General features: G+C 40.6%; 2 protein-coding genes across 2 annotated transcripts in view; one reads left to right on the top strand and one right to left on the bottom strand.

The window, feature by feature from the left end:
- The first annotated feature begins 78 nt into the window (after nucleotides 1–78).
- On the top strand, nucleotides 79–2871 carry pdzk1ip1 (PDZK1 interacting protein 1). The gene is made up of 4 exons (XM_079221484.1): nucleotides 79–184; nucleotides 1273–1393; nucleotides 2266–2346; nucleotides 2749–2871. Exons 1-4 carry the CDS (start codon nucleotides 118–120, stop codon nucleotides 2819–2821), a joined length of 342 nt encoding a protein of 113 aa, XP_079077610.1. The 5' UTR covers nucleotides 79–117; the 3' UTR covers nucleotides 2822–2871.
- Nucleotides 2872–15485: 12614 nt separating this feature from the next.
- patj (PATJ crumbs cell polarity complex component) overlaps nucleotides 15486–24926 on the bottom strand; it is a gene marked incomplete at its 5' end in the record, with an annotated part of 100430 nt that continues 90989 nt past the window's right edge. The window contains 10 exons of the mRNA XM_079221483.1: nucleotides 15486–16522; nucleotides 17508–17631; nucleotides 17719–17822; nucleotides 19993–20097; nucleotides 20215–20337; nucleotides 20879–20916; nucleotides 21625–21802; nucleotides 22957–23043; nucleotides 23413–23560; nucleotides 24130–24323. Of these exons, the coding sequence (XP_079077609.1) occupies nucleotides 16376–16522; nucleotides 17508–17631; nucleotides 17719–17822; nucleotides 19993–20097; nucleotides 20215–20337; nucleotides 20879–20916; nucleotides 21625–21802; nucleotides 22957–23043; nucleotides 23413–23560; nucleotides 24130–24323 (1248 nt within the window). The 3' untranslated portion in view covers nucleotides 15486–16375. The remainder of the gene's footprint in view (nucleotides 16523–17507; nucleotides 17632–17718; nucleotides 17823–19992; nucleotides 20098–20214; nucleotides 20338–20878; nucleotides 20917–21624; nucleotides 21803–22956; nucleotides 23044–23412; nucleotides 23561–24129; nucleotides 24324–24926) is intronic.

The raw sequence follows: 24926 nt of genomic DNA, 5'->3' as shown, positions 1-24926 counted from the left end.
CTGTTAGTTTCACACCTGGAAGTTTTAACTCCACGTCTGAAGCGTTGGGGTTTAATCCTTGCTGTGATTCTATAAATGTTTTTATTTTGTACCTTCCATCAGAGCGGAGAAGCAGTGATGGGGAAACTCTGCGCAGTGATTTCCTGTTTGTTGCTGAGTGTGGGAGCGGCGACGGCCCAGGGAGGTAGGAGCAGTTCCAACTGTGATGACAATACCTAGAAAGACACGGCTATACTCCTGATACTAGTCACAGCAGTGCTCAAACAGTTCATTAATACCATGAAACGTGTTCGTGTTTGAGATGTAAACCGCTTCTTTATTAACCCCTGTATGAAATGTATGAAATCATGATTATAATTTTTCCAAAACCCAAACATAATTAGTTCACCATCATCAGCAGTGGAAGAAGTACTCAGACCTTGTAGTAAGAGTAGAAATACCACAGTGTAACAATGCTATTACAAGTAGAAGTTCTGCATTCCAATTATTACTCAAGTCAAATAACAATCAATATATACTTAAAGCATCCCAAAGTACTCATTATGAAAAATGGTCGTTATAATAATATACATAATATTATTGGGTTATAATGATCAGCGCATTAATGTGTTTGTCATTTTCATGTTGCAGCTGGAAAACACCGTAAAAGTAACTTGAAATAGTACTTGAGTAAATATACTTAGTTTTCTTCCACCACTGATAGAATATGTCATCTGAGAAGCTAACACCAGTAATTGTTTGGATTTTTGCAAGAGAAATCCATAAAACAATGAATTGATGAAAATAGAAGCTGTTTGCTGTCGCTCAAGTCATCCATTAACCAAATTATTGTTTCAGCTGAAGAATAGTACGGATTAGTTATTTAAAATGCTTTTTGGTTCCAGTGTTCAGACTTTGCTCTGCTTCATATCAGTGGAAAGTGAATCTCTTACGTTCAACATGTTTTTTTTCAACTTTGTTTGGATTTATTGAAAAATAATTGGTGATAAGGATAATAAATGTACAAGGAAGCAGATTAGAATTCCTGTTAATATAATGATTGGGGTCATATATAAAGGAGACGCCTTGTGTAATGAGTTCCAGCTCTCTCGTAAGAGAGAAATAGAAGTAGCATAAAATAGAAATACTCTCAAGCCTACATTGAGAGTATTTCTATTTTATGCTACTTCTATTTCACTCCATGTCAGAGGGACATGTTTACCTTAAAACAGTCGTTTAACTAAACAAGCGTTTGGATGACCTCTGACCTCTGTGTTCGTGTTTGTGTTGCAGCTCAGACGAGTGAGCGTCTGCTGCCTCAGTGGCTCACCGGCATCATCGCCGTCGCCGGCTTCCTCTTCCTCGCCTTTGTCGGCATCCTGGTGAAGAAGGCCTGGTGTGAGGAGCCAAGCAGGTCAGGCCATTTTAACTTTTTTTTATATATATATATATATATATAACTTTTTAATATATATATATATATATATATATATATATATGAATATATATATATGTATATGAATATATATGAATATATATATATATGTATATGAATATATATGAATATATATGAATATATATATATATGAATGTTCTTAATTGTTCTAAAATCTAGTTTATTCTGCATTATGTTTTGATGCTTTTAATGGTTTTATGTGAAGCACTTTGAATCATCTTGTTAAAATGTGCTGTACAAATAAACTTGCCTTGCACGCTTTATCGATAAAATAAACATATTTGATAATTTTATGAATCGTTATTTACAGCCTTATGCTGATGAAAGAAAAATGGAAAATTTCGAACATTTACATTTAATTCATCGACTTTGTTCTTGGGGTCAGGTGTAACACATTTTTGTTGGGGGGGGGGGGGGGGGGGGATTTGTGCTTTGCTCTCAAAATCTTTACTTATTGATCTTTTAATCTTTACTTAGTGTATAAATACACTGTTCAAAAAGCCTCTTGGATGAGCTGGAAAAACCATCCCACCAAGCTGAAAACAGGCTGTTTTTCTTTTTAGAGATACGTGGTTCTCACATGACAGCGACGCCACAAACATTAGATGATCTGATAGAATATGTGACAATGCTGTAGATTAAACCGGCCAACAGGATGTAAGAGATTTAAAATTCAACACGCATTAATGCAGCAGTAATATTGATCAAAAGAATTCCAACATTTACATTTTAGTTTATAGACTTTCTCTTTGGTGCCAGATGTAATGTTTCAGTTTTTGTTGAGGGGTCTCTTCAATAGTAAAGTCTAAATAAAGTGCATCTGCCTGCAGGAAGAAGACCACTACGGAGATGGTAGAAGAAAATAAATATGTCAACGAAAACACCTACGACCTGCGTCTGGACATGGTCAGGTAGGAACACTAAATACAAATAAACACTTAATATTATTTGTTAAATTATTTGATGATCTTATGGAATATTACACTGCTGTAGATTAAACCAGCCAACAGGATAAAAATGATTTGAAATGCAACACACACAATGCAGCAATAATATTAAACCAGACATAGTACAATAGTAAAACACGGACAGGGAACATTTTACTGCACAATCAGTATTTTAACTTTTCTTATTTTAGGTATATTTTGCTGATAATACATATATACTTTTGCTTAACTAAGGTTTTGAATGCAGGACTTTTACTTGTGGAGTATTTTCAGTGTGGTATTATATGAGCACATAAGTAAAGGATCGCAGTACTTCTTCCAACACTGATAAATACCTTTTAATAACTCGGTGTGTTTGTCCATCAGGAGCAAAGACAACATGAACGCTTACAACAACCTGGTGATCGACGGCACTGAGGACAAAGTTACCGCCATGTGACCGTCCCGCAATGATCCTATTGGCTGTATGAACATTGTCCTAAAAACACACACTTCTTTTGTATGATTTTTTTTGATGAACGTTGTCTTTGTTTTGTCGTACCTGTTGTCCCTGGCGAATGGAGCTGAGTCATATTTTTGTTTGTTGTGAAAGTGTGATATAATTATATGGATATTTAATAATTTCTATTGGATCTAAGGCTTAAACTAGGTCAATATATTAGGTATTGTGTTTGCATGTTTTTCAGTCACCTCTTGAGATTCAGAGCAGTAAACTAGGAAAAGCAGCTGTCTGTCCTGTGATCCTGATTAATAAATTAACTTTCCTCACAAACTGCTGTGTGGGCTCTCATTACTGATCAATGAGAGAATGACCTGTGACTAATAATTAAACATTGACAGTTAAGTCTCATTTTACCAAAAACAAGTAGTTCACAAGCGGGACATTGGAGTGTCTGCGGTTAGTTTACGTGTCTGTTATAAGAACATTACGGTGGAGTGTTTGTGGTTAGTTCAAATGTCTTTAATAAAAAGGGGACAGTGGATCGTCTGTCATGTCTTTAGACCCCCATGGGGTCTGCACCCCATTCCCTGGGGCTCCAGTAGTCGTAGGAACCCCAAATGAGTTATAATACTTGTGTTATTTGATATGAATTTCTTCAGAATTTACTTGAGAATAAAATGTATATTTAAAAAAATAAATCACTTTTATACCATATCATAACTATGAACATCCAGCATGATATGAGCAAGATTCCCCAAAAATGCCTCCTCGAGGTAACTGTATGGTTCAGGGCCTTAATGCAGATTATAAAATTCTGACGAAGGCCCTAGCTATGGAAACAGCTATTCATAAAGTAATTTCTGAAGACCAAACTGGTTTCATAAGGAATTGCCATTCTTTCAGTAATATCCGCTGCATGTTCAATGTTATCTATTCCCCTGTGTCTGGAGAGATCCCAGAGATGGTTATCTCTCTACATGCAGAAAAGGCCTTTGATAGGGTGGAATGGCCAAATAGTTTCAGGATTTGGGAAAAGTTTGGTTTTGGTCCTAAATTTGTGACATGGGTGAAACTCCTCTACTCCTCACAGGGCCTCTGTCGTCACCAATAGATCAAACTCAGAATATTTCAATTCATACCGAGGTACCCGCCAAGGCTGCCCCTTAGCTATCGACCACTATCCATTGTTCTTAACGCATCCCCTAACATTAAAGGAATTCACAGATGGCCGAGCACAGAGCCTCGCTATATGCTCGCTTTATATTTCTGACCCGGTGGAATCTGTCCCTGCACTAATTAAAATCCTGAAGCAATTTGGAACATTCTCAGGATATAAGTTACATTTCTCCAAAAGTGAATGCTTCCCTTTAAACAATTTGGCAATAAGGACTCCAGGAATGCAACTACACAAGTGTGATTCTGAATTCAAATATCTAGGTATCTATATCACCCATAAATGTGAGAGTTTATAGGAACTTTTCTCCATTAATCACCAAGATGAAGACAGACTTCAATAGATGGAAAACCATCCGTGCTTCATTAACAGGCAGAGTTCATTCTTTTAAGATGAATGTTTTACCACGTTTCTTATACCTGTTTCAATGTCTGCCGGTGTTCATGCCCAAACTCTTTTTTACTACCTTGAATAAGCATATTACAGGCTTCCTATGGCATAACAAGCAACCGCGGATAAGTAAGATGATGCTACAAAGACATCGATCTCAAGGTGGACTCTTTCTCTTGGATCAAGCTCCCTCAAGTAAGCTGGTGCCGAAATGAAGCTAACTATTGCCCATCATCTTCTCTTCTACATGAGGTCATCACACATCTGTCCTGGTCTCCTGATGCTGGACTACATGAGGTCATCAGACATCTGTCCTGGTCTCCTGATGCTGGACTACATGAGGTCATCACACATCCGTCCTGGTCTCCTGATGCTGGACTACATGAGGTCATCAGACATCTGTCCTGGTCTCCTGATGCTGGACTACATGAGGTCATCAGACATCTGTCCTAGTCTCCTGATGCTGGACTACATGAGGTCATTAGACATCTGTCTTGGTCTCCTGATGCTGGACTACATGAGGTCATCAGACATCTGTCCTGGTCTCCTGATGCTGGACTACATGAGGTCATTAGACATCTGTCCTGGTCTCCTGATGCTGGACTACATGAGGTCATCAGACATCTGTCCTGGTCTCCTGATGCTGGACTACATGAGGTCATTAGACATCTGTCCTGGTCTCCTGATGCTGGACTACATGAGGTCATTAGACATCTGTCCTGGTCTCCTGATGCTGGACTACATGAGGTCGTCAGACAGCAGCTGGACAGCCTGAGCTTCATGGTCCATGGTGCTCATATAGACATCACATGTTTCTGTTCACTTGCTATTGTGACCTTTGACTTCTAAGTGCATCAGCAGCTCACCATGTAAATATGTAGAGTTACTTATTGTCATTCTCATGTCACCATCTCGATCATAACCCTCCCCCCCTTCTTTCTCTGCCCTCTGCCCCCACAAACTCTGGACAATGACCTCCTCACATGCACAAAACCAAATGGCACCAGTCACTTTTACAAACTCTTACATTTTTTTATTTATTTATTTTTATCTTGTATTTTGTGTTTCAAGTTTAAATGCTGTTGCACCGGGGAAAAGAGGGAAACGTAATTTCAAATTTCTGTAGGTCTTGCACATACGGTATTTCCGATAAATAAAGTTGACTTGACTTGACTCGATACTGTGGAGAGCTTGTATTTAAAATCATATCATCAATAATAAAGCTTCAATCAAAGTGCAGATTGCAAGAATTATTTTTATTATAGCAAAAAACACTAAATAACTGATTGGTATACAAATAAAACAGTCAAATGACAATAATAAAGCTCAATTGGGAGACCCCAGATGAGGGTTCTGGCTGCTCGGGAACCTCAAAGTGGCCCTTTGGCTGGAAGGAGAGGATGGACGGCAACAGCCCTTTCTTCAGCCTTCTGGTGCTAAGAGAACCTGCCAGACAAACAGAATGCTCTTAGACTCTTCACCAAACAATAAGTCACAGTACAGATTATAAAACATCAGACCAGCTTCATGTTGAACCCTTACCACTGGGTCAGGGTCCTCTGGTTCAGCTCACAGAGCTGGATCTTCGTCTGAGCTGTCAGCCTCATGGCCAGCGCTGCGTCTCTGGTGGCCACGTCGTCCCTACGGACTCGCTGGGTGGAGCCGGCAGAGCCGGCTGCCAACGGCCTCCACCAGGCGACTGGCTCTGGGCCAGTTTGAAGGGCCTGAGTTCAGTCCGAGAAGACGGCTGAAAGAGCCGTGGAGAGAAAAGCCTGGGTTAATATAGGGCAGAGAGGGAAGAGAGGACACATTCATATTGGTAGAGAGTCTCACCGTTGGAGAGTCTCTTGCTGGGACAGGAGGTGTTCTTCCCCTTCGCTGCCTTGAACCGCCCCTTAGGTTGCTTCTCCCGGTATCTGGGAGGGTCGACCACTCGCTGCTCAGGGAGGTCTACCCTGCTGTCAGGAAACCCCGGAAGGTTCCTTCCTTCCATCAGGGCCTGGGCCATGAATAATTTCATTGAATGAGCTGTAACTCCATTACGTTATTCATTCTGGTCACATGACATCTATTTCTTCTGTCCATCCGGGGAGAGGGATCCTCCTCTTTGTTTTTGTGGGGGGTGCTGCGGGAGTATGGGGTGCCGGACCCATTGGCACGGGCCATCCGGTCTCTGTACGCCTGCAGTAGAAGCTGTGTTCGTATCCTCGGTAGTAAGTCAGACACGTTCCTGGTGGGTGTTGGCCTCCGCCAGGGCTGCCCTTTATCACCGGTCCTGTTCGTGACCTTCATGGACAGGATATCTAGGCGCAGCCAGGGGGCGGAGAGGATCCGGTTCGGGAGTCTCGGGATCGCCTCTCTGCTGTTCGCGGATGATGTGGTCCTGTTTGCCTCCTCGGACTGTGACCTCCAGCATTCACTGGGGCGTTTTGCAGCCGAGTGTGAAGCGGCAGGGATGAGAGTTAGCACCTCCAAATCTGAGGCCATGGTGCTCCCTCCAGGTGGGGACAAACTGCCTACCCCAAGCGAAGGAGTTCAAGTATCTCGGGGTCTTGTTCACGAGTGAGGGTAAGGTGGAGCGGGAGATCGACAGGCGGAACGGTGCGGCTGCAGCTGTAAAACAGGCGCTGTACCGGTCCGTCTTGGTGAAGACATCTAGTCAGGATGCCTCCTGGACGCCTCTCATTAGAGGTTTTCCAGGCACGTCCAACTGGTAGGAGACCCCGGGGAAGACCGAGGACACGCTGGAGGGATTATATCTCCCGGCTGGCCTTGGAACGCCTCGGAATCCCCCAGAATGAGCTAGAAAGTGTTGCAGGTGAGAGGGAAGCCTGGGTCGGCCTGCTGAACCTGCTGCCACCGCGACCCGACCCCGAATAAGCGGCTGATTATGGATGGATGGATGGGTCAAAGTTGAGGAAAGAAAAAGATCAAAGTATCGGCTTATAACCCAAATTTTACAGCATAATATGTATATATATATATATATATATATATATATATATATATATATATATATATATACACACAACATTATACAATATATATATATATATATATATATATATATATATATATATATATATATATAAGAACAGTGTATTAAATAGACAGCGGGTAACATATATTATATAATAATATATTGTATCGGCGCATGTGGGGCGACCGGAAACCGCCTCTCCCTCTGCCGTTCCCGCAGGCGACCATCGATACGGGTAGCGAGGGCGATCAGGTCGTCCAACCCAGCCGGAAGATCCCGAGCCGCCAGCTCGTCCTTGATGATATGATATAATAATAAATAAATAAAAATATATATTTTTTTATTATTATATATATACACATTTTTTTAAATAAAAAGTGTATTTTGTTTTAATATATATATATATATATATATATATATATGTATATATATATATATATATATATATATATATACACACACACACATACTTTTTTAATATAATTAAAATATATATATATACTTTTTCTTATATAATTAAAAAACATATATTCCTATGAGTGGAGTATTCACAATAAACCACCTCTTGTCATGGTGTGGTGCATTCACGGACAGCGACAGGACAGCAGAGTTCTTTCTTAGACCAGGTTTATTGCATGGATGAGAACAGGAAAAACCAACAAGGTCCGGGTGCAGACAGTAACACTAACAGACAGCAAGCAGGTGGAATGTCAACTAGAGACGCGTACCCGCGCTCCTAGAAGCAGCTGACGCGAACAGCAGCAAACTGACTGTTGAACGGATGCGCGCCCCCGCGCTCTGCTGCGGGCCGGAAGGTGGCCGTTAAGCGTCCGCGTACTCCTTACTGCCCTGAGCCCGAAGGTGGCTTCTAACTACGGGCAGACTGGCAGCCAGGGTCTCCAAGCCTCACCGTAACGAACTTGAGGCGAGGAAGCACAGAGGCTCCCGGAAAGAAGTAGAGTTAATAATGTGCATTGAAGTAGAGTTAATAATGTGCATTGAAGATACATGGAGGAGAGAGAGAAGAGGAGAAGAGAGCAGCTCGGTGTATTCTAAGATGTCCCCCAGCAGTCTAGGCCTGCAAACATTGTAAAACGCGGATCCGTGTTGCGAGTTCCGTAAGTGTTAATTACAGCCACTTTGAAAGACTGTGGTACATGACCCATTGATAATATCTAGTAGAGAGGCACTATTTAAAAAGGTACAACTTCTTTAACAACAACCCACATACTAATAAGGCACCTTTTTGGAAAGATTAGGACCTAAAGAATCGGAATCTGCAAAAAAAAAAAAAAAAAAAAAATCACAATCCAACAAAGCATTGGCATGTTAGGAAGGATATTCAGTTAAAAAACTGGAGAAATTACTTATTTTATGACAAAACACTGTCAGATTTAGGCATGCTGGGTATTGATATTCAGCAGCTTCCGCATATGCTGTATGATGCGGTTTAAGAAATGTGGGCGGACCAGGAAGGCTTCAGGACTCATAACGTCCACCAAAAAAAAAGAACTGTTTTGTGTCTTTACAGGTACTAATAGGGGGTTTATAAGGATTTGTATTGCTTTGTTACACTCGCACAAGCTCGTACGGCTACAGAGACGCGTCTGTTAGTGAAATCCGACGGTCGGCGCGGCAAGTTTACGTAAGTACTTAAACTTAACGGTTAATTCACCATATGTCTCTTCTCACAAGGGTTACGGTATTGTAGTGGAGATAAATTTCTTTCTTTTTAAAAAAACAAAACAAAAACACACTGAACACTGGAGGTCATTTTCAGTCGATTTCACACAATTTTCTTAGATTCACCTTTTAAGACACTTTCATACAAGATACATACCCATATTTTACATCATAAATTGCAGAACAATCTCAGCTATCTATATAATGAGGCACCATTGTCGTAAGGCAAAAGTGTAAAGAGAAAAACGTTACAATATGACACTACAGCTGAAAAATGGAATCTCGATTTTTGGAAATTATTCAGATCGCTTGAAAAAAAAACCTAACTTTACTCATGTGGTAACTCTGTTTAGGTGATGGAAATTGGTTTACCAAAGGTTTTAGATTCACAAAAGCAGTGACATATGAATAAAATGATAGATACATGTAAATAAATGTCTAAAACAAAGAAATGTATTATCGTTTTTTGAGTAGAAATATGGTCTTTCACACATTTCACCAAAATGATAAAAATGGGACTGAGAAATGACTTCATACTGCAGATAAAGCTTCATGGAGTGTGTGCAAATGACAACTTCACAACAATTTATTTTTTGGAAATAAAATGTATTATTAAAAAAATAATATGTACAGAATATATATTGAGAAATATAGAACAGAACAAAAACTAGTCAGACTATTTACAATATACAAGTATGGCTTGCTTTGCTCCAATGGCACATCCTCATGCCATGGCATGAGGATGTGGAGCAGGCCAATACTTGCTTCGTGTCCATCCACTTCACATAGACGATGGGGCCATCACGGATCCATCTCATGGAGCCTCTCGGTGACTTCTTTGTGGCAGGTACTCCTCTGTATAATAAATGAATACTAGTCAGTTGAAAGAAAGATGACGTAACGATTGAGCAGAGTGCTCCGCATACCATGTGTAAATATTACTCAGATCATGCCTGTGGTAGTAACGTGAGCAGCAGTGTGCACCGCGTGGCGTGCTCTCGTGCACAGTGTACACATTACTAGTTTGCACCGTGCAGTCTTACAGACACGTAGCAAAGTTTAGTAACTACACTTACCATCTTCCTCAGAAAAACTAAAGCCTTCGAGCTCTGATGACGATGCCATGTCGTCCTCCTCCTCGCTGCTCTCCAGAATCATGCGTTTTGCTTCCTCCGTGTTGAATCTCTTTGTCGTCATGATGTCGCTTTTTCTGACTAAAACCTGTAGCGTGTGTCTATGCTCAGGTGGGTAGTGCTTTGAGACTTCCTGAGTGTACATTGGTTGTTTAGTAGACGAAATGGCGACGGGCATATGATTCAACAAATCATAGAGAAGGATTTTCGTTTTTTTTTTTTTTTTACCAGCGTCAGATGACACACTGCTGCCCTAGCGCTTGCTTGATGATGTTAAAATTATGCTGGGCTCTGCCTGGGCAGGCACCCGGAAGCAGGAAGTCTCCTCTTTCCACCAGACGTAAAATTAGGCTCGTTCGAGATGAAACAGTTCTGCACAGAATCGATCGGCGGCGATCGGCGCGCAATGCATGCCGGTTAGATTTGTGTCCGACTTGCTCCCGACTTGCTCTTACGTCGTGCACACGTGGTCAACTATTCTCTCACGAGATCAAGTCGCCGTCGATTTCAGTCAGCCGCCGCAGTTGCTCTCAAACGACTGCTTGGCCCAGTGCATGATGGGAAACGCCTGGCTCTCGCCACATCAGAGAGCTGATTGGCTCTTAGATCTGACAGCAAACACCACGTGTTGTAGAAAATCCTTATTTTATGTGTAGTTGTAATACTTAACCCTGGATTATTGACTATTCGTCTCATGTTTAATCTAAAAACTAGTGATGTGTCCTTTCGTGTCGAGGCTTCGATGCGCGTGTCGAGTAATCCAGATAGATTTTGGTGAAGCGCGTATCGAGGCTTGTGTCGATGACGTATGTGGTGACGTTCGAAGCCTCGCGAGCCGGCCGTACCACGTGACTGATTCAGAAAATAGTTTGTGGGTTTGCCGTGCGATTTGAAATATAAGAGGCAGAGAAACTCAATGGATTTCCCCCCTTCCTCTCTGTACCCAGCTTCATGTGTGCTGTGAAAGGGTATTTTATAAAGCAGGCAAAATAGTCTCAAAAAGCCCAGCACTGTGGAAAAGGTCTTATTTTTAATTTAAAAAAATTGGACACATCAACAAGCGGAGCTGAGGCTTGAAACACCGATCCTCTGACTGAAAGTCGGACATTCTAACCTCTGACCCACAGTCACATCACAACCCTCTCCCAATTTGTTTCGAGTTTTGATTTTGACCCCGCCAATATATCATAAAGATAGACACAATATTAATAAGTTAATAATTGATGTATTGGCGTCACAAACATAATTTATTCCATTTAAAGCTTCACACACCAAAGCCATGGTGTTGTTATGATCACTCTGCCTGTTTTACATCTATTGTCCACTTGGTGGCGCAGTAGAGCAAATGAAGCTCCATGAAGCTCCGGTACATGAGCGAACCAATTGGATGGAAAGCTTCAATGCTTCAGGAAGCTTCATCTCGCCATCACTACTAAAAACACATCTTGTGTGGTTGATAATACAAAATCGTATTTTCATAACACATATCTAAACCAGTAGTAATGTATTTCACAGGCAGACATAAAAATACCAAAGGATGCAGCTACACAGTCATTTCTACATAAATATATATATTTATAAACACATATAATAAATCCAAACGTGATCTGTAAACTACAAGTAAACAAAAGTTCGGAACTAACAGGAAGTACTTTTTTCTGTGACTTCCTGTGTATACTTTGAATGCATCTGACAACTGTCCGACTTGATTGCAGTTTTTTGTCAACGCCGCCTGCTCTCGTCTGGATTCCAGGCGAGGCGCAGCTCTAACGGACGAGCCTATTATATTTCTGCGATGTATAATCGCGGTGCTGTGAATATTTTAGAAACTTAGAGAAACGTTTCGAGTGTCACCACGCGAAACCGCGGGCCCAGTGTGCAGGCGCTGGACAGTAGATCGTCTGTGGTTAGTTCACTTGTCTTTAATAAAAATGGGACAGGGGATTGTCTGTGGTTAGTTCATGTGTCTGTAATAACAGCGGGACAGCCCATTCTCTTCTTGGTCGTAGCCGTTCCTGGAGAGTCTCCCCATCAGAAACCTGTTTCCCTCACACCTGTACTGGAGTACACACACCTGAAGAAAAAACAAACTGATTATAATTAATTTACTATAATACTATAAGAGATTCCAGTAAGGTATATTGTGCACTCTTTACAGTTTGGGTACATCATGTGATGGACTGGGTCTGGAGAGGCTGAGCTGCAGGTTTTTTTGAGCAGTTTAATCATTTTTGTAGTTTTAAATCAAATGTTACATTAAAATGTCCCAAATACTCTACCAAGAGGATTTTTCTTCTTCTGTTAAATAAATATTTATTGATATTGGCCTCATTTTGTAGCAGTTGGACCTGCAACCCTAAATCCTGCTGCAGTATGGTGCGATTTGTGTCAATCTCAACCGTGAGACATTCAAAGACAATGTATAGTCTACACACAAAACCCACCAAGGAGCCTTTCCCAGTCAGAGTTTCAGTTGTTTTGAAGTCTATTTTAATAAAAGTATTGTGAGAACCTGCAGAAAGCTCATTAAAGACTCAATAATTGTGTTCATTAAATACGTATCACTGTCCTGCATCGCTTTCCCCAAGAACTCCAACATCGTTGTCACGGAGTAACTTAAAGCCTCACTGAGAGAGGATGGACATTACAATGACATGCTCGCTGTAATTTAACTCATTGTTGTCAGACACTGTAACCATGGTGAAATGACAGGATATGGACGTTCAGAGAACAGAGAAAGAGAAAAAGCCTCCAGTGTTATAACTCAGCAAAATGTGGACCAACAGATATCGGTGTTACTTCCACTTATCTCCAAAGTCCATTCAGAATAAACGTCCATAAATCCACAGAAAAAAAAGACGCTGCGGAAGTTGTCTGAGAACCATCATGCTTTTACATTTTCTTCATTATCAAAGTAATCCAGTGATAGTTGTGTGTACATCCATGGGTGCACTGCAAACAGGAAATGCTAATAGCTAATTCAGCATAATTCTTTTATGGTGCTAATTTGACTAAATGTCAACAAATTTAGGCAAAAAAAGGTTTTATTACATTGTCAATGGATGAAAACAATGGAACTTCTGCTGCATGGGGGCACATGAAATATTTCCTCCCACTTTTCAACTCTATGTCCTCATAATTTTAATAATTTTAGCAGCTGCAATTCACAGGAAGTCTCCCTCAAAGAGAGGCTCAATCTATTTATTGTTCATCTATTGTGCTCTGACTAAAAGATCCCTCAATGTTCTCTATAAATAGTACCAACTGACATATTTCTGTCCAGGAAACTTGTGAGGAAATGATGAAGAAAGGATGTAAAATAAAGTGCAACCTCAGCTGGTTTTTGGCAGCGACTCTGAATGAGTCCTGTGTGAAGGCGAACCAAAGCTGCAGAGTTTCTGTCGAGGTTTCTGACTGTTCGGACAAAGATTCAGACACTAGCACAAACATATCGGTGCTCATAATAATCATAATAAAAAAACAAATAATACATTGTTAATTTCCAGTGAGATCACACAAATAAATTACAGTTCATCTACACCGACAACTTCAAATAAAAGTACCAAAAATTAAGACAGTGATTATGACAAATGACAGGCTTAACATAACGTATTTTGCACTTGATTGATATGTTTAAAGTACAGGATTCTGCTCAGCACAGCTGCTGCTAAACACCTCAATTACACATCTAAATATCTGAAAGGATTAACAAACTGCAGGATCATACCAGACTTTAGCAAAACTCTGCAAACACACAACTAACTTCACGTTGTAGAATTTAAGACTGAAAGCAACAGTCTGACATGTTGGTAAATCCTCTTGTTCGCCCTCTAAAAACGTAGGTTAGCTAGCGACATTTTTAGGTTACAAAAGTTATAAATTCAGACGACTCAAGTTGAAATAGAGAGAAGGGAGAAACTAAGGTTCTATGTTCCAATACCCTCTTGATACTCATTAATTCATTATTTCACTCGGTCAAATGTTCAATATCCCCTCTCACCTATAGCTGAAGGCCGCCTGATGTTACACTCCTTCAAAGCTACACCCTCAATACTGAAAGCAAGACAGTTTTCTACACTTTAGACATTCGAACATTGATAACAAATTATTTTTACCGTTCAAAATACATTTTAAACGTCTGCCTCACTTTGTTCTCTGGCAATTTGTCTTTACCAATCTCTTACAATAAAGGATGACCGATTAATTAAACATACTGGGTTGTAATATATGTTGAGATTCCTGCATGGAATTAGTTTTTTAAGGGGAACACTAAACATTTAAAAGTTCCTAACATGAAAGTCATCTGGTATTTCCACATCTTAAAAAGACTTTAATTTTTCATTTAAGGTGAATATTAAGAGATGTCTTTAAAGCTATGTCTCAACCCTTTAATCCATGCAGAGAACCAATTAAAACCTATTAATTGATGCTAATCTGCAGTCAACCCTAAAACATTTTCCATGCAACAAAGTCCCCCTTAATTTAAACGTGAATTTGCTATTCTTACAACAATTAAATAAACACAATTCAATATGTAAATTGGATTGTTTTGAGTAGTTTGAGGGTGGATACCCCCCCCCCCTGCATACGGTCTTTGTGCTAAGCTAGGCTAACCACGTCCTGATCTACAGCGATGGCCCTGATAACTGATACTTCTGAATCTGTTAGAAAACAGAACAATAGTTTTTAATGAATGTCAGTCTGTTGCTTTTATTCACGTCTGCTTCTCGAAAGCCTTTTATAATTGAAATCTCCACGGAGACATATTTTCATAATTTTCTCTCCATGATTAAATTCATGTGGAAGACACTGTATCTGTTGCCGGGGGCGACAGGGGGTCTCAAGCCCACCAAGTCCTGAGATTCATCTCCACAGAGACACACGAGTATTTAACATGTATATTGTGTTTTCCTTTATGTGTCCATACGGATTCATTACTGGAAGAAAAATGTGTGCGTACAAGGAATTCAATGTTTATCAATGTTTGTGTTGAATGATGGCACTTTTTATAATATAGCTAACTAAATAGGAAACTTTAACAGCCTTACCTCATTTAACAGAAATGTGTACATTGTGTAAATAGATTACAGCTTTCAACAAGCGTGTCTCTATTATGAAGTAACTTTTTAATATGGAGTTTTAACTAAGGTTCATTGTTTTCTATTTGTAATCAAATTAATCTCAAGATAAAAAATAATCACCAATAAACGCTTTGATTTTCTTTAAAAAGTAAAACCTGACAACAATGAAGCATAGGAATGATCCACTCCATGAATGTGTATTTTGACATTTTATGGAAGTCTGAAAACTGATAATATTTAAGGGAAATTGTTCAACTGAATTGAATTTGTGCCCGTGACGTTTGACAAAGTCCAACTGTTATTGCCATGTTGGAAAATGCACATCTACTGCCAATTTGAAAAGAGAAGTTCTCTTTTGATGACTAGCTTCTGATCTAAATCATCTGTTTCTTCAATAGTTTGTTTGTTCTGATGTTGATCAGTAGTGTTTACACTTTCTCCTCTCCGGTGGTTTCTACATTTATAATTAACTGCTCCTTGGTGTCTCGCGGCTAACCAGAGGAGATGCTAAGCTAACGTGTGCGGGGTGTCGCCGAACACATCATTTCACCAACACGTCCCTTTTGTTCCTCTGGATCACAAACAAGAAAACAAACCCAACTGTTGTCTGTGTGTCAGAATGCATTAACGAGTGCAGGCTGGCAATAAAGTCACTTCATCATGACTCCATATTGATACTTATTTGTTTTTTGACAATATTCTGATTTAATAGTGTGTCTAGCTACAGAGTTTCTCAACCTTTTCAGGCTCGTGTTTTAGTGTTCGATTTCTCTTAAAGCCAAACCTCATGCTCAGACTCGAACAAATATCAATACATCAGATGTTTCTCAGGACCACATCTACGCATCACGTGAGCCCAGGTTGAGAAACTCTATTTCAGGTATTCAAGTGGTCATGCATCAGTGTGTGTGTGTGTGCACCATCTGAAGCCGTTTCTTTTTTCTTTTTTGCATGTTGGAAAGTTCAGAATTCACGATCCACGATGATTCGTAGTCCAAGAGTCAAAGTGTGTGAAGGAAGTCACAAGAGCATCTGTTTTCATATGCAGGTGATACAAATGCATGCATGTGTGTGTGTGTGTGTGTGTGTGTGTATATGTGTGTGTGCGTGTTATGACAGGACGTCCAGTGTGACGATTCCTCTCTGTTTCTTCAGGATGGCGACCGCCTGCTCGTGTGTCGCTCCCTGCAGACTCTCTCCGTTCACCAACAGGATCTGGTCGCCCCGCTTCAGGCGGCCGTCCACCGCCGCTGCTCCCTGAAACACACACCATCTTTAGGTTAGCCATCAACATTCAGATGTATCAGATATAACATTATTAATTCAGACAACTCAGAGAGTCAGTTTTGAGAGTTAGCAGATTCCTCATTTCACCCAGTGAAAAAGATGCCTAAAATGCAAGCTAAAGATTAGCATGCAGCACCTGTTCATATGTTCAAACCTAGCAACCCTTGTTTTAATATAAGTTTTTAGTAAGTGGAGTTCATCACTATATTAAAAATGGGTTACAACTCAATAACACATAACTACCTTCACGTTGTACAATTTTAAATTCAGAGATGCTAAATCCTCTTGTTCACTGTCTAAACTAAGGCTGGAGATAGTTAGCATTTTATCAGAATCGCTCATCCAATCTGAATTGAAAACAACATTTGGATGGAACAAAACTTACTAATTAATACAACTCAGGGATTCAACTGAGACCTGTGATCACCATTTGTAAGATGAGAAGAGATGAACTGCAGATTTAAACTCTGTCATTTCAATCAGCAAGAGGCAGTGAGAGAGTTAAGGCTAGCTCAAAACTAGGAACCAGGATTTGGTGCACATTTGCTCGTCAGATTAAATGTAGCCCTGTGCTGAAGGTCTTGACTCCTAAGTTTAGCTTTATCAAGGAAATAAAACCAGCTGCAGCTTACAGACTAGTTCTTACGTAGAGATACGTTGTTGCTGTTGTTGTCTTTACAGCCACTAACTGCAAAGTGGAACTGCACAAATTCAAATTATGCAACATTATGCAAATAACATTTGACTAAATTCAATTGTCAGCTAGCTTAGCATAAATCAGGTATTTCCCGCTCATTATGAACTGTATGAATACTACTAAATCTACACAGACACAGTCTAAATAGACTCTTGTTCACTTTCTTTCAGAGTGAGATATTCAGAAGAATCCAGACCTGTTTAGCCTAGCTTAGCATAAAGACTGGAAGCGGATGGAAACGGCTAGCCTGGTTCTGACCTTGCTGAAGACGGTCTTGACGTAGATGGGCAGGTCTCCGTGTGGACTGCCGAATCCTCCGACGATGCTGAAGCCGAGTCCCTCGGTGCCTTTCTCCAGACTGATGCTGCGGGGCCTCGGACCCCTGAAGAAGAGGAGGAGGAGGAAGGAGGAGGGGTCAGATTCAGTTCAGCACCGCCTGTCGTATGTGTGTGTATCTGTGTGTACTCACTCTGGCTCTGCTCTGTGTGTGTCAGTGTTGGTCGACAGACTGGAGCTGCTGGACAAACTCTCCACCTGAGTGGCAATGGCGCTGATGTTGGTGTCTGCTACCACCTGAGAGACGCAGAGAGAGCTCGCCTTAACTTAACTGATTTTACAAGTTAGTGCCGCACTCAGCATCCGGCTGCCCCCTGGCTCAGTCACGGCTTTACTGTCCACAGGAAAGGATTTAAAAGCATCTGTTCGTCAGCAGACGCTTTTATATTATAGTTTGGGTTGTTTCATCGACATTTTGCAGCTCATAAAGATGACAGATGCTTTGTGGCTTAACTGTACTTGATACAAAGCTGAATAGTGATCAGACTTCTCCATTTCCACATTAAGTCGGTCACAATGCATATCAAAGTGTAGGATCTAGTGTTATTGTACTAAAACTCAGGATATCTTCACCTCCGCTGCTCAGATTTGGACCGTTCTGTTTTTAATCTGTCCCACATAAATCCCACAACTACTTAAATTACTGGAATAAAAAGCCCAAATATAAAAATGTATAGCCACAAAATTCCGAATTCACAAATTCAAAGTAATCAACTACATACAAACAAGAGGTGGAAAACAAACGCACAAAAAAAACAAAAACTAAATGACACACGTAATGTTTCTACATATTAAACCACAAAAGAAATCTTACCTCGGGAGGATTTTATCCTTTTTTAAGTAGTTAGATTGTTATAATTTATACATCATGAAATAATAACAACCCTCAAAGCAACTTCAGCTGTTTTTAATCTGTCTCTCACAACAACAACTACTTTATGGAAGTTAAATACTGAATCTCTGAGGTGGAATACTTTAGCGACGAGCTCACAGAAGTGAAGCAGAGAGCCAGTTGAAACACCTGACTACAAGACAGCTGCCCCAGAGCCTTTGGGCAAACAGCCAAATATAAAGTCTCTTATCGGAGTCTCTCTGCTGCCGGCTGATGAAGCTTCAGTAGTCCTGCTGCTGCTGCTGCTATCGCTCTCCCAGCATGCAACAGTCAGCCTGCTGGACCACACTGATAAAATACACATATACAAACACACACGCACGCGCAGGAGTTTGATTTAACACCATTAAATCAAACACAACTACTAAAACGCTGAGGATGACACAATAAAACATGTCTTTCTGCTGGGGTCCTTGGTGTAACGACTTTAAAAGGAGAAAGAAGTATTCAGATCCTTTACTTAAGTAAAAGTACCAATACAACATGTAACAATACTCCATTGGGAGTAAAAGTCCTGCATTTAAAATCCTACACCAGAAAGTACTAAAGTATCATCAGTGAAAGTGCTGGTTCAGTAAAATGTTTCCTCCGGAGACGTGACTCTACGTGACAATATTAGATCATTAATATTGCATCAGTGTTAGAGCAGCATTTTACTCTTGTAGCTTTTCAAGGTGGATCTCATTTTAACGACTTCACATACAGTTAGTTAGTTTAGTCCAGTGGTTCCCAACCTAGGGTTTGGGCTCCTCTAAAGGGTCACCAGATAAATCTGAGGGGTTGTGAGAGGATTAATGGGGGAAGAAAGAAATGAATGTTGTTCCGAGACAGAAACTGCGTGAACTATTTACAAAATGCCCAAAAATATTCTGAAACAATTTATTGTATTCTAAGAGCTTATCATGTGTGTTTAAGGTCAAAGAAAAGTAAAGAAAGGAGGAAAAAATATAATTGGTCAAGTAAAGTACAAAAAGCTCAAATTGTACAAGTTTAGTACTTAAATAAATGTATTTTGTATACTTACTTTACATCCCTGAACAGGAGTCCAGCTGACATCATGCTACCCACAGACCAACACAATGAATACCTACTGAGTATCATCATTAAGAAAATCACTCCAACCCCAAACTAGAAGGTTGTATGTCTCCGTCAACCAGTCAGTGTCCATGTCTGTCCAAAATGTCGTTTCATCCTTTTAGACATTTGTGTAAAATTGTCATGATTAGCGTTTCAATTCTTGGGTTGAGGTGGACGTGTGCGCCGAATTTGAAGAAACTTGTCACGAGTTCCCGAGATATCACCGGACGGACGGACAGCCAGAAAACTTAAGTGTTGTACAAAATTAAACACAACTCATAACTCCAAAATATAAACTTACACTTCCAAGTTTTGGAAGTTTGTCAATACAAGTTCAAACTTGCGTCTTTTGATATTTTGAAGTGTGTTCAAAGACAACGCGGCTGAAACCGGCTGACGGGCTTCAACACAGTAAAGGTGCAACACCGGCGGCGTTACCTGCAGGCTGATGTTCCCGTAGCTGTTCTTCAGCATGGCGACGACGTCGCCGTGTGACAGACCGTCCACGGACTGACTGTTGATACTGACGATCCTGTCGCCCACCTGAGCACACAGACATACCTGCTTTATTCACGCGTGGTGGCGTCATTGTGCGTCACGGACTCCCGCGGAGGCTGCGCCATTTTAAATGAAAACCCACACAACCACTCTTCGGTCTACCTTGAGCCGCTGTGTCTTGGCGGCGACCCCGTTGGCCTGAATCATAGCGATGAAGATGGGGATGTCACCCAGCGGGCTGCCCTTCCCCCCCGCTATACTCACCCCGAGGGAGTCGCTGACACTCTGAGGGGTGAGAGAGGGGAGACTTGCTTCAGGTGAAGCCTGAGAGAAAAGGATGCCTGATGATTTTTCAAATGTTTGTTTCAGTCTGTCTGCACAAACACCGCATCTTCCAACACCTGGTCAACCTTTTATCATATATAGCCGATGCTCTGGCGTCACATGATCTGTTGGGTCAGTCCGGACCCGTTATCGTTCTACAACTGCTTCTCTGAAAACCGCACAACTTTCCACTTCCACCGTGAAGATCCTACACATACCAACACACAAACCTCATTCCAGACCCCAACTTGGAAAACTTCCCAAACCCAATGCCATCCTCTGACTACGTTTTCCTTTTTTAAACTTTTATTTATATAATTTTTGTATTTGTTGTGTTATTCTGTCGTATGTGTGCAGTATGCGTACTACATGCCAAGGACTGTCAGAGAGCTGGGAGTAGCAGTCTGAGGAGTCCTGGATGGCAAAACAAAAATTATAAATACATAAAAACAGAAACACAGTGTTATGAAACAATTATCAAGTTGAGAAATACTTCATTTACCCTTTTGATCTCCACGGTACGGACGCCAGCATCTACTTCTGACAACAAACAAAGGAGAAATAACAGTGATCAACATTTAACCAGTCCAAAATAAGTCATCAATATAACATAATGTTATATTACATCTATATATATATATATATATATATATATATATATATATATATATATATATATATATATATATATATAAATATATAATGTATCATATCACATCATTATAGTCCACAACAAGATTTTCATGGCCACCTTTAAGGAGCCAACTCTTAATGTATCTAAGCAACAATTTCTTTAATGAAATGAATACATGGCTTAATGTTGTTTGGTAAAGTTTTATCTTACTCCTTAGACCAGGCAGAAATACCATTTAAAGCCCTATTAAAACCCATTAATTAATCAAATAATTAATATTTGAATGTTAATTACATGACAATAAATGTAAATCTACACATGGCCTCAATTGAAATTCAATTAATTTAATTATATTTGGTAAAGTTTTAGCTTACCCCTTAAATCGTGAAAAAAAGCCTAATAAAATCCCTAAAGTAAAGCTATCCCTAAATATGAACCATAAGGAATCAAGGTATTTAAAAGGTCAAATTCAGAGGTGCTTTTCATTTAAATCTTTGCATTAGAGGCTCCTTCATTTTTCAATGATGGTGATGATTCAGGATTTAATGCTATTTTGTCAATCTTACTTAAAAAACCAGCACACTTTCTCTATTACAGTTCATTATGAGGTCTACCTGTGCTGTTAGAGCAGGAAGTGATGTCACAGGTGGACTTTGTGTTGTTGTTGTTGAGGGGCAAGGGCCCGGTGGAGGTCAACTTCGGGGGGTCAGGGGTCACGGGGTTACAAGCTGTTGAGGTGTTCGGGAGGGGCGGAGCTGCTACACCTGAGCTGAGCCCACTCACATGACTCATCTGGGACAAAGAGAGAGTTCATAAGCAAACATGATGTACTTTCATTGGCCGTTTACAAATCAATAGCTTGTTTCTAATGCCATGTTTTCTTGTTCATACACTGTGTCACATATCTGCTTTTTAACATCTCTAAGTATATTTAAACTTTGTGAGAGAATATATAATTCTTTTACGATATTTAACTATATTTAAGTACAGAATTCTCGGCCCGAAAACCAAGTCTGAAACCTGAACCTGAAACTAAAAGTGGTTCTCACAAAGAAGAGCAACACTACAAGAACACACACCTAGGGTTGGGTACAGACCCAACACGTCCGGTACCTACCGGACCGAAAAGCAACGCAGATTTCGGTGCTCCCTTTCGGTGCCTGAGCCGATTTTAAACATATATTTTTTACACTACACTACTGTAATGTTGCACAGTATATAGATACTAAAAAGGTAGCGCGGTTACCCGTATGTTAAAAACGATAAGATTTTGATGTATTGATACTTTATTGAATTAAAATATCGTGGATCAGAGGACACTCGCTGCTCTGCTCTCTGTCGTCCGCCTGCATGCGGAGCGGGGCTCAAGGGGCGGGGCTTCCAGCGCTCACACACCACACGCAACGCGCGCACACACACACACACACACACACACACACACACACACACACACACGCACACACACACACACACACACACACACACACACACACACACACACACACACACACATCGCTGGAGACATGAGCACGAGCTTTTGAACGTCCGTCCTCGGCTTGCTGGAACGAATCTCTCCCAGTTGATATTAATGATGACGTGTAGTCCAGTAAAGCAGCAGTTTGTAGAACCAACCGTTTCTGAGTTCTGTTGCACACGGTCCCTTCAGGCCACCTGATGCCTGTGTCTGTTCTTTTTTTAAATACATATATTGTTTATAGTTTGAAGTTAAAAGTTTTGAAGCTGTAGTTAAAAGACAAGTGTTTTGTATGTATTTATTTATTTATATTTAAAGTATACTTTAAAAAGTTAATATATTGTTCAATTTGAAGAAGAAAAATTGGCTTGGCAATAACAAAGTATCGGTTCAGGCACCGGTATCGCTTTAAAAGTATCGGTTTAGCACCGGTATCGGAAAAAACCCAAACGATACCCATCCCTACACACACCTGGCTTCCTTGTGAGTTGCGTCTGGAGGAGATCCAGGATGCAGCTTTGAGTCGTCCGAGCTCCAACAGAACCGGACCTCGAGCACACTGCGGGACAAACAAGCACACGCGCACGCACACACACACACACACACACACACACACACACACACGTTATGGATCGCAAAAACATTCCATCAATGCATTTGAATTCATACAGAGAATATTTAGCCTGAGACAAAAACAAATACAATGACTATTCAAAGGTAACGTTCATGAGAGAATAACACACACGTTGACGTCCTGATTGGTCCATGTGGTTAAGAGGCGCATTACATAACAGCAACATGTCCACAGCACCATCCCGACCAGGGAACTGTGTTTCCTGTCCTGCACTGTCGAGCATCAAATAACAGCCAAACACCAAAAGGAAATCTTAACAAGAAAACTAAAATCGACATGTGCGTTGTGTGTTACCTTCAGAATGGCGGCGACAGTTTCCTGGGAGGCGTGTCTTGTGTCGTCTCCGTTGACCGACAGGATCTGATCTCCCTGCATCAGACGACCGTCCAGCTCAGCAGCGCCCGCTCTGACCACCTCGGAGATAAACACGCCGCTGCCACTCCTGATACACACACACACACACACACACACACACACACACACACACACACACACACGGGGAAGAAATATATAATTGTTTTAGTAGTAGTTAAAGCATCAATACTACAGTGTAAAATTACTCTATTACAAGTAAAAGTCCTGCATTTAACATTTTTACTTTAGGGAACAGTGTGCAGGATTAGCTGAGAATATCAGACATTTTATACAATATTCATAACTGTGTTTTTAGTTAACTATGTCATTATTGTGTCACCTGAAACTAAGAATCGCTGCGTTTTCCATTAGCTTAGAAAGAGCCCTTCATATCTACAGAGGGAGCTGGTCCTCTTCTCAGAGTCTGACCTCGTTTTTAATCTACAGTAAAACATCATAATCTAGTAGTTGATTATATTTTGGGCTCCTAATCTGAACATCTCTCTGCGATTTAGTGGAGTAGAAAAACAAGTATTTCCTTTTTATGCTACGTTATACTTGTAACACCCACAATGTGTTGTGGATCTTTGTGTGTGTGTGTGTGTGTGTGTGTGTGTGTGCGTGTGTGTGTGTGTTTTCTCCTTCTTGCAGGCTGACCTCTTCCCGACGATGCTGAGTCCCAGCCCTCTGCCGCTCCTCTTCTGCAGCTCCACCTTCAGGAGGTCCAGGTTCTCCTCGTCTCTGTACTGAGCCTCGTCCCGCAGCACGGTCAGGTGAACCTTCGCCGGCGTGTGACGTAGGGCGGCGATGGCCTCCTCGTGGGACGCCCCGCGCAGGTCCACCCCGTTCACCTGGACACGCGTGGGAAATAAAACCTCATGTCTCGTGCTTATTCGACCCGATGAACTTTATCAGAGTTTCAGAAACGGAATCCATCGAACACACTTTTCATTACCTAACATCTGGACTGCTGTTATGATACAGAATGCAGAAGATGGTTTCTCTTCAAATAAATAAATCAGGGTTTTTTTTTTTTTACAAAAATGTAGTTTTTCTAAAATAACAAAATGTATCGAATCAGAATCTGCTTTATATACAGAAAATACATAAAGTAGTACTGCAAGTTAAACTTTGTTTCAATACTTTATAAACGGCTGGATACTTTAATCTATAATAATACATCAGAAATTGTTGTAATAGAAGTGATATAAAAAATGCAATATGTATTGGAGTAGAAGTATAAAGTAGCATAAAATGGAATACTCAAGTAAAGTACAAGTACCTCAAAATGGTACTTAGGTACAGTACTAGAGTAAACCAGTTTGTATCCAGCAGGGGGAGACATTGTTTACATTTATCAGCCTGTGATTTCATTTCTTGATGCAGTATCAGCAATATAAGTAGAAGTTGTAGTATGACAGTACTATTTACAGCAATACTATTACTAATACCAG

Source organism: Taurulus bubalis (genome assembly GCF_910589615.1).
Source record: "Taurulus bubalis genome assembly, chromosome: 7".
Classification (NCBI taxonomy): domain Eukaryota; kingdom Metazoa; phylum Chordata; class Actinopteri; order Perciformes; family Cottidae; genus Taurulus; species Taurulus bubalis.
This window is presented reverse-complemented; position numbering and strand designations above follow the sequence as displayed.

Excerpts from the sequence above, each read along its gene's own strand:
- pdzk1ip1 (XM_079221484.1), top strand. The coding sequence starts at position 118 with ATGGGGAAACTCTGCGCAGTGATTTCCTGTTTGTTGCTGAGTGTGGGA. Across the intron at positions 185-1,272 it reads AGCGGCGACGGCCCAGGGAG|CTCAGACGAGTGAGCGTCTG; the intron begins GTAGGAGCAGTT and ends TTTGTGTTGCAG. Across the intron at positions 2,347-2,748 it reads CTGCGTCTGGACATGGTCAG|GAGCAAAGACAACATGAACG; the intron begins GTAGGAACACTA and ends TTTGTCCATCAG.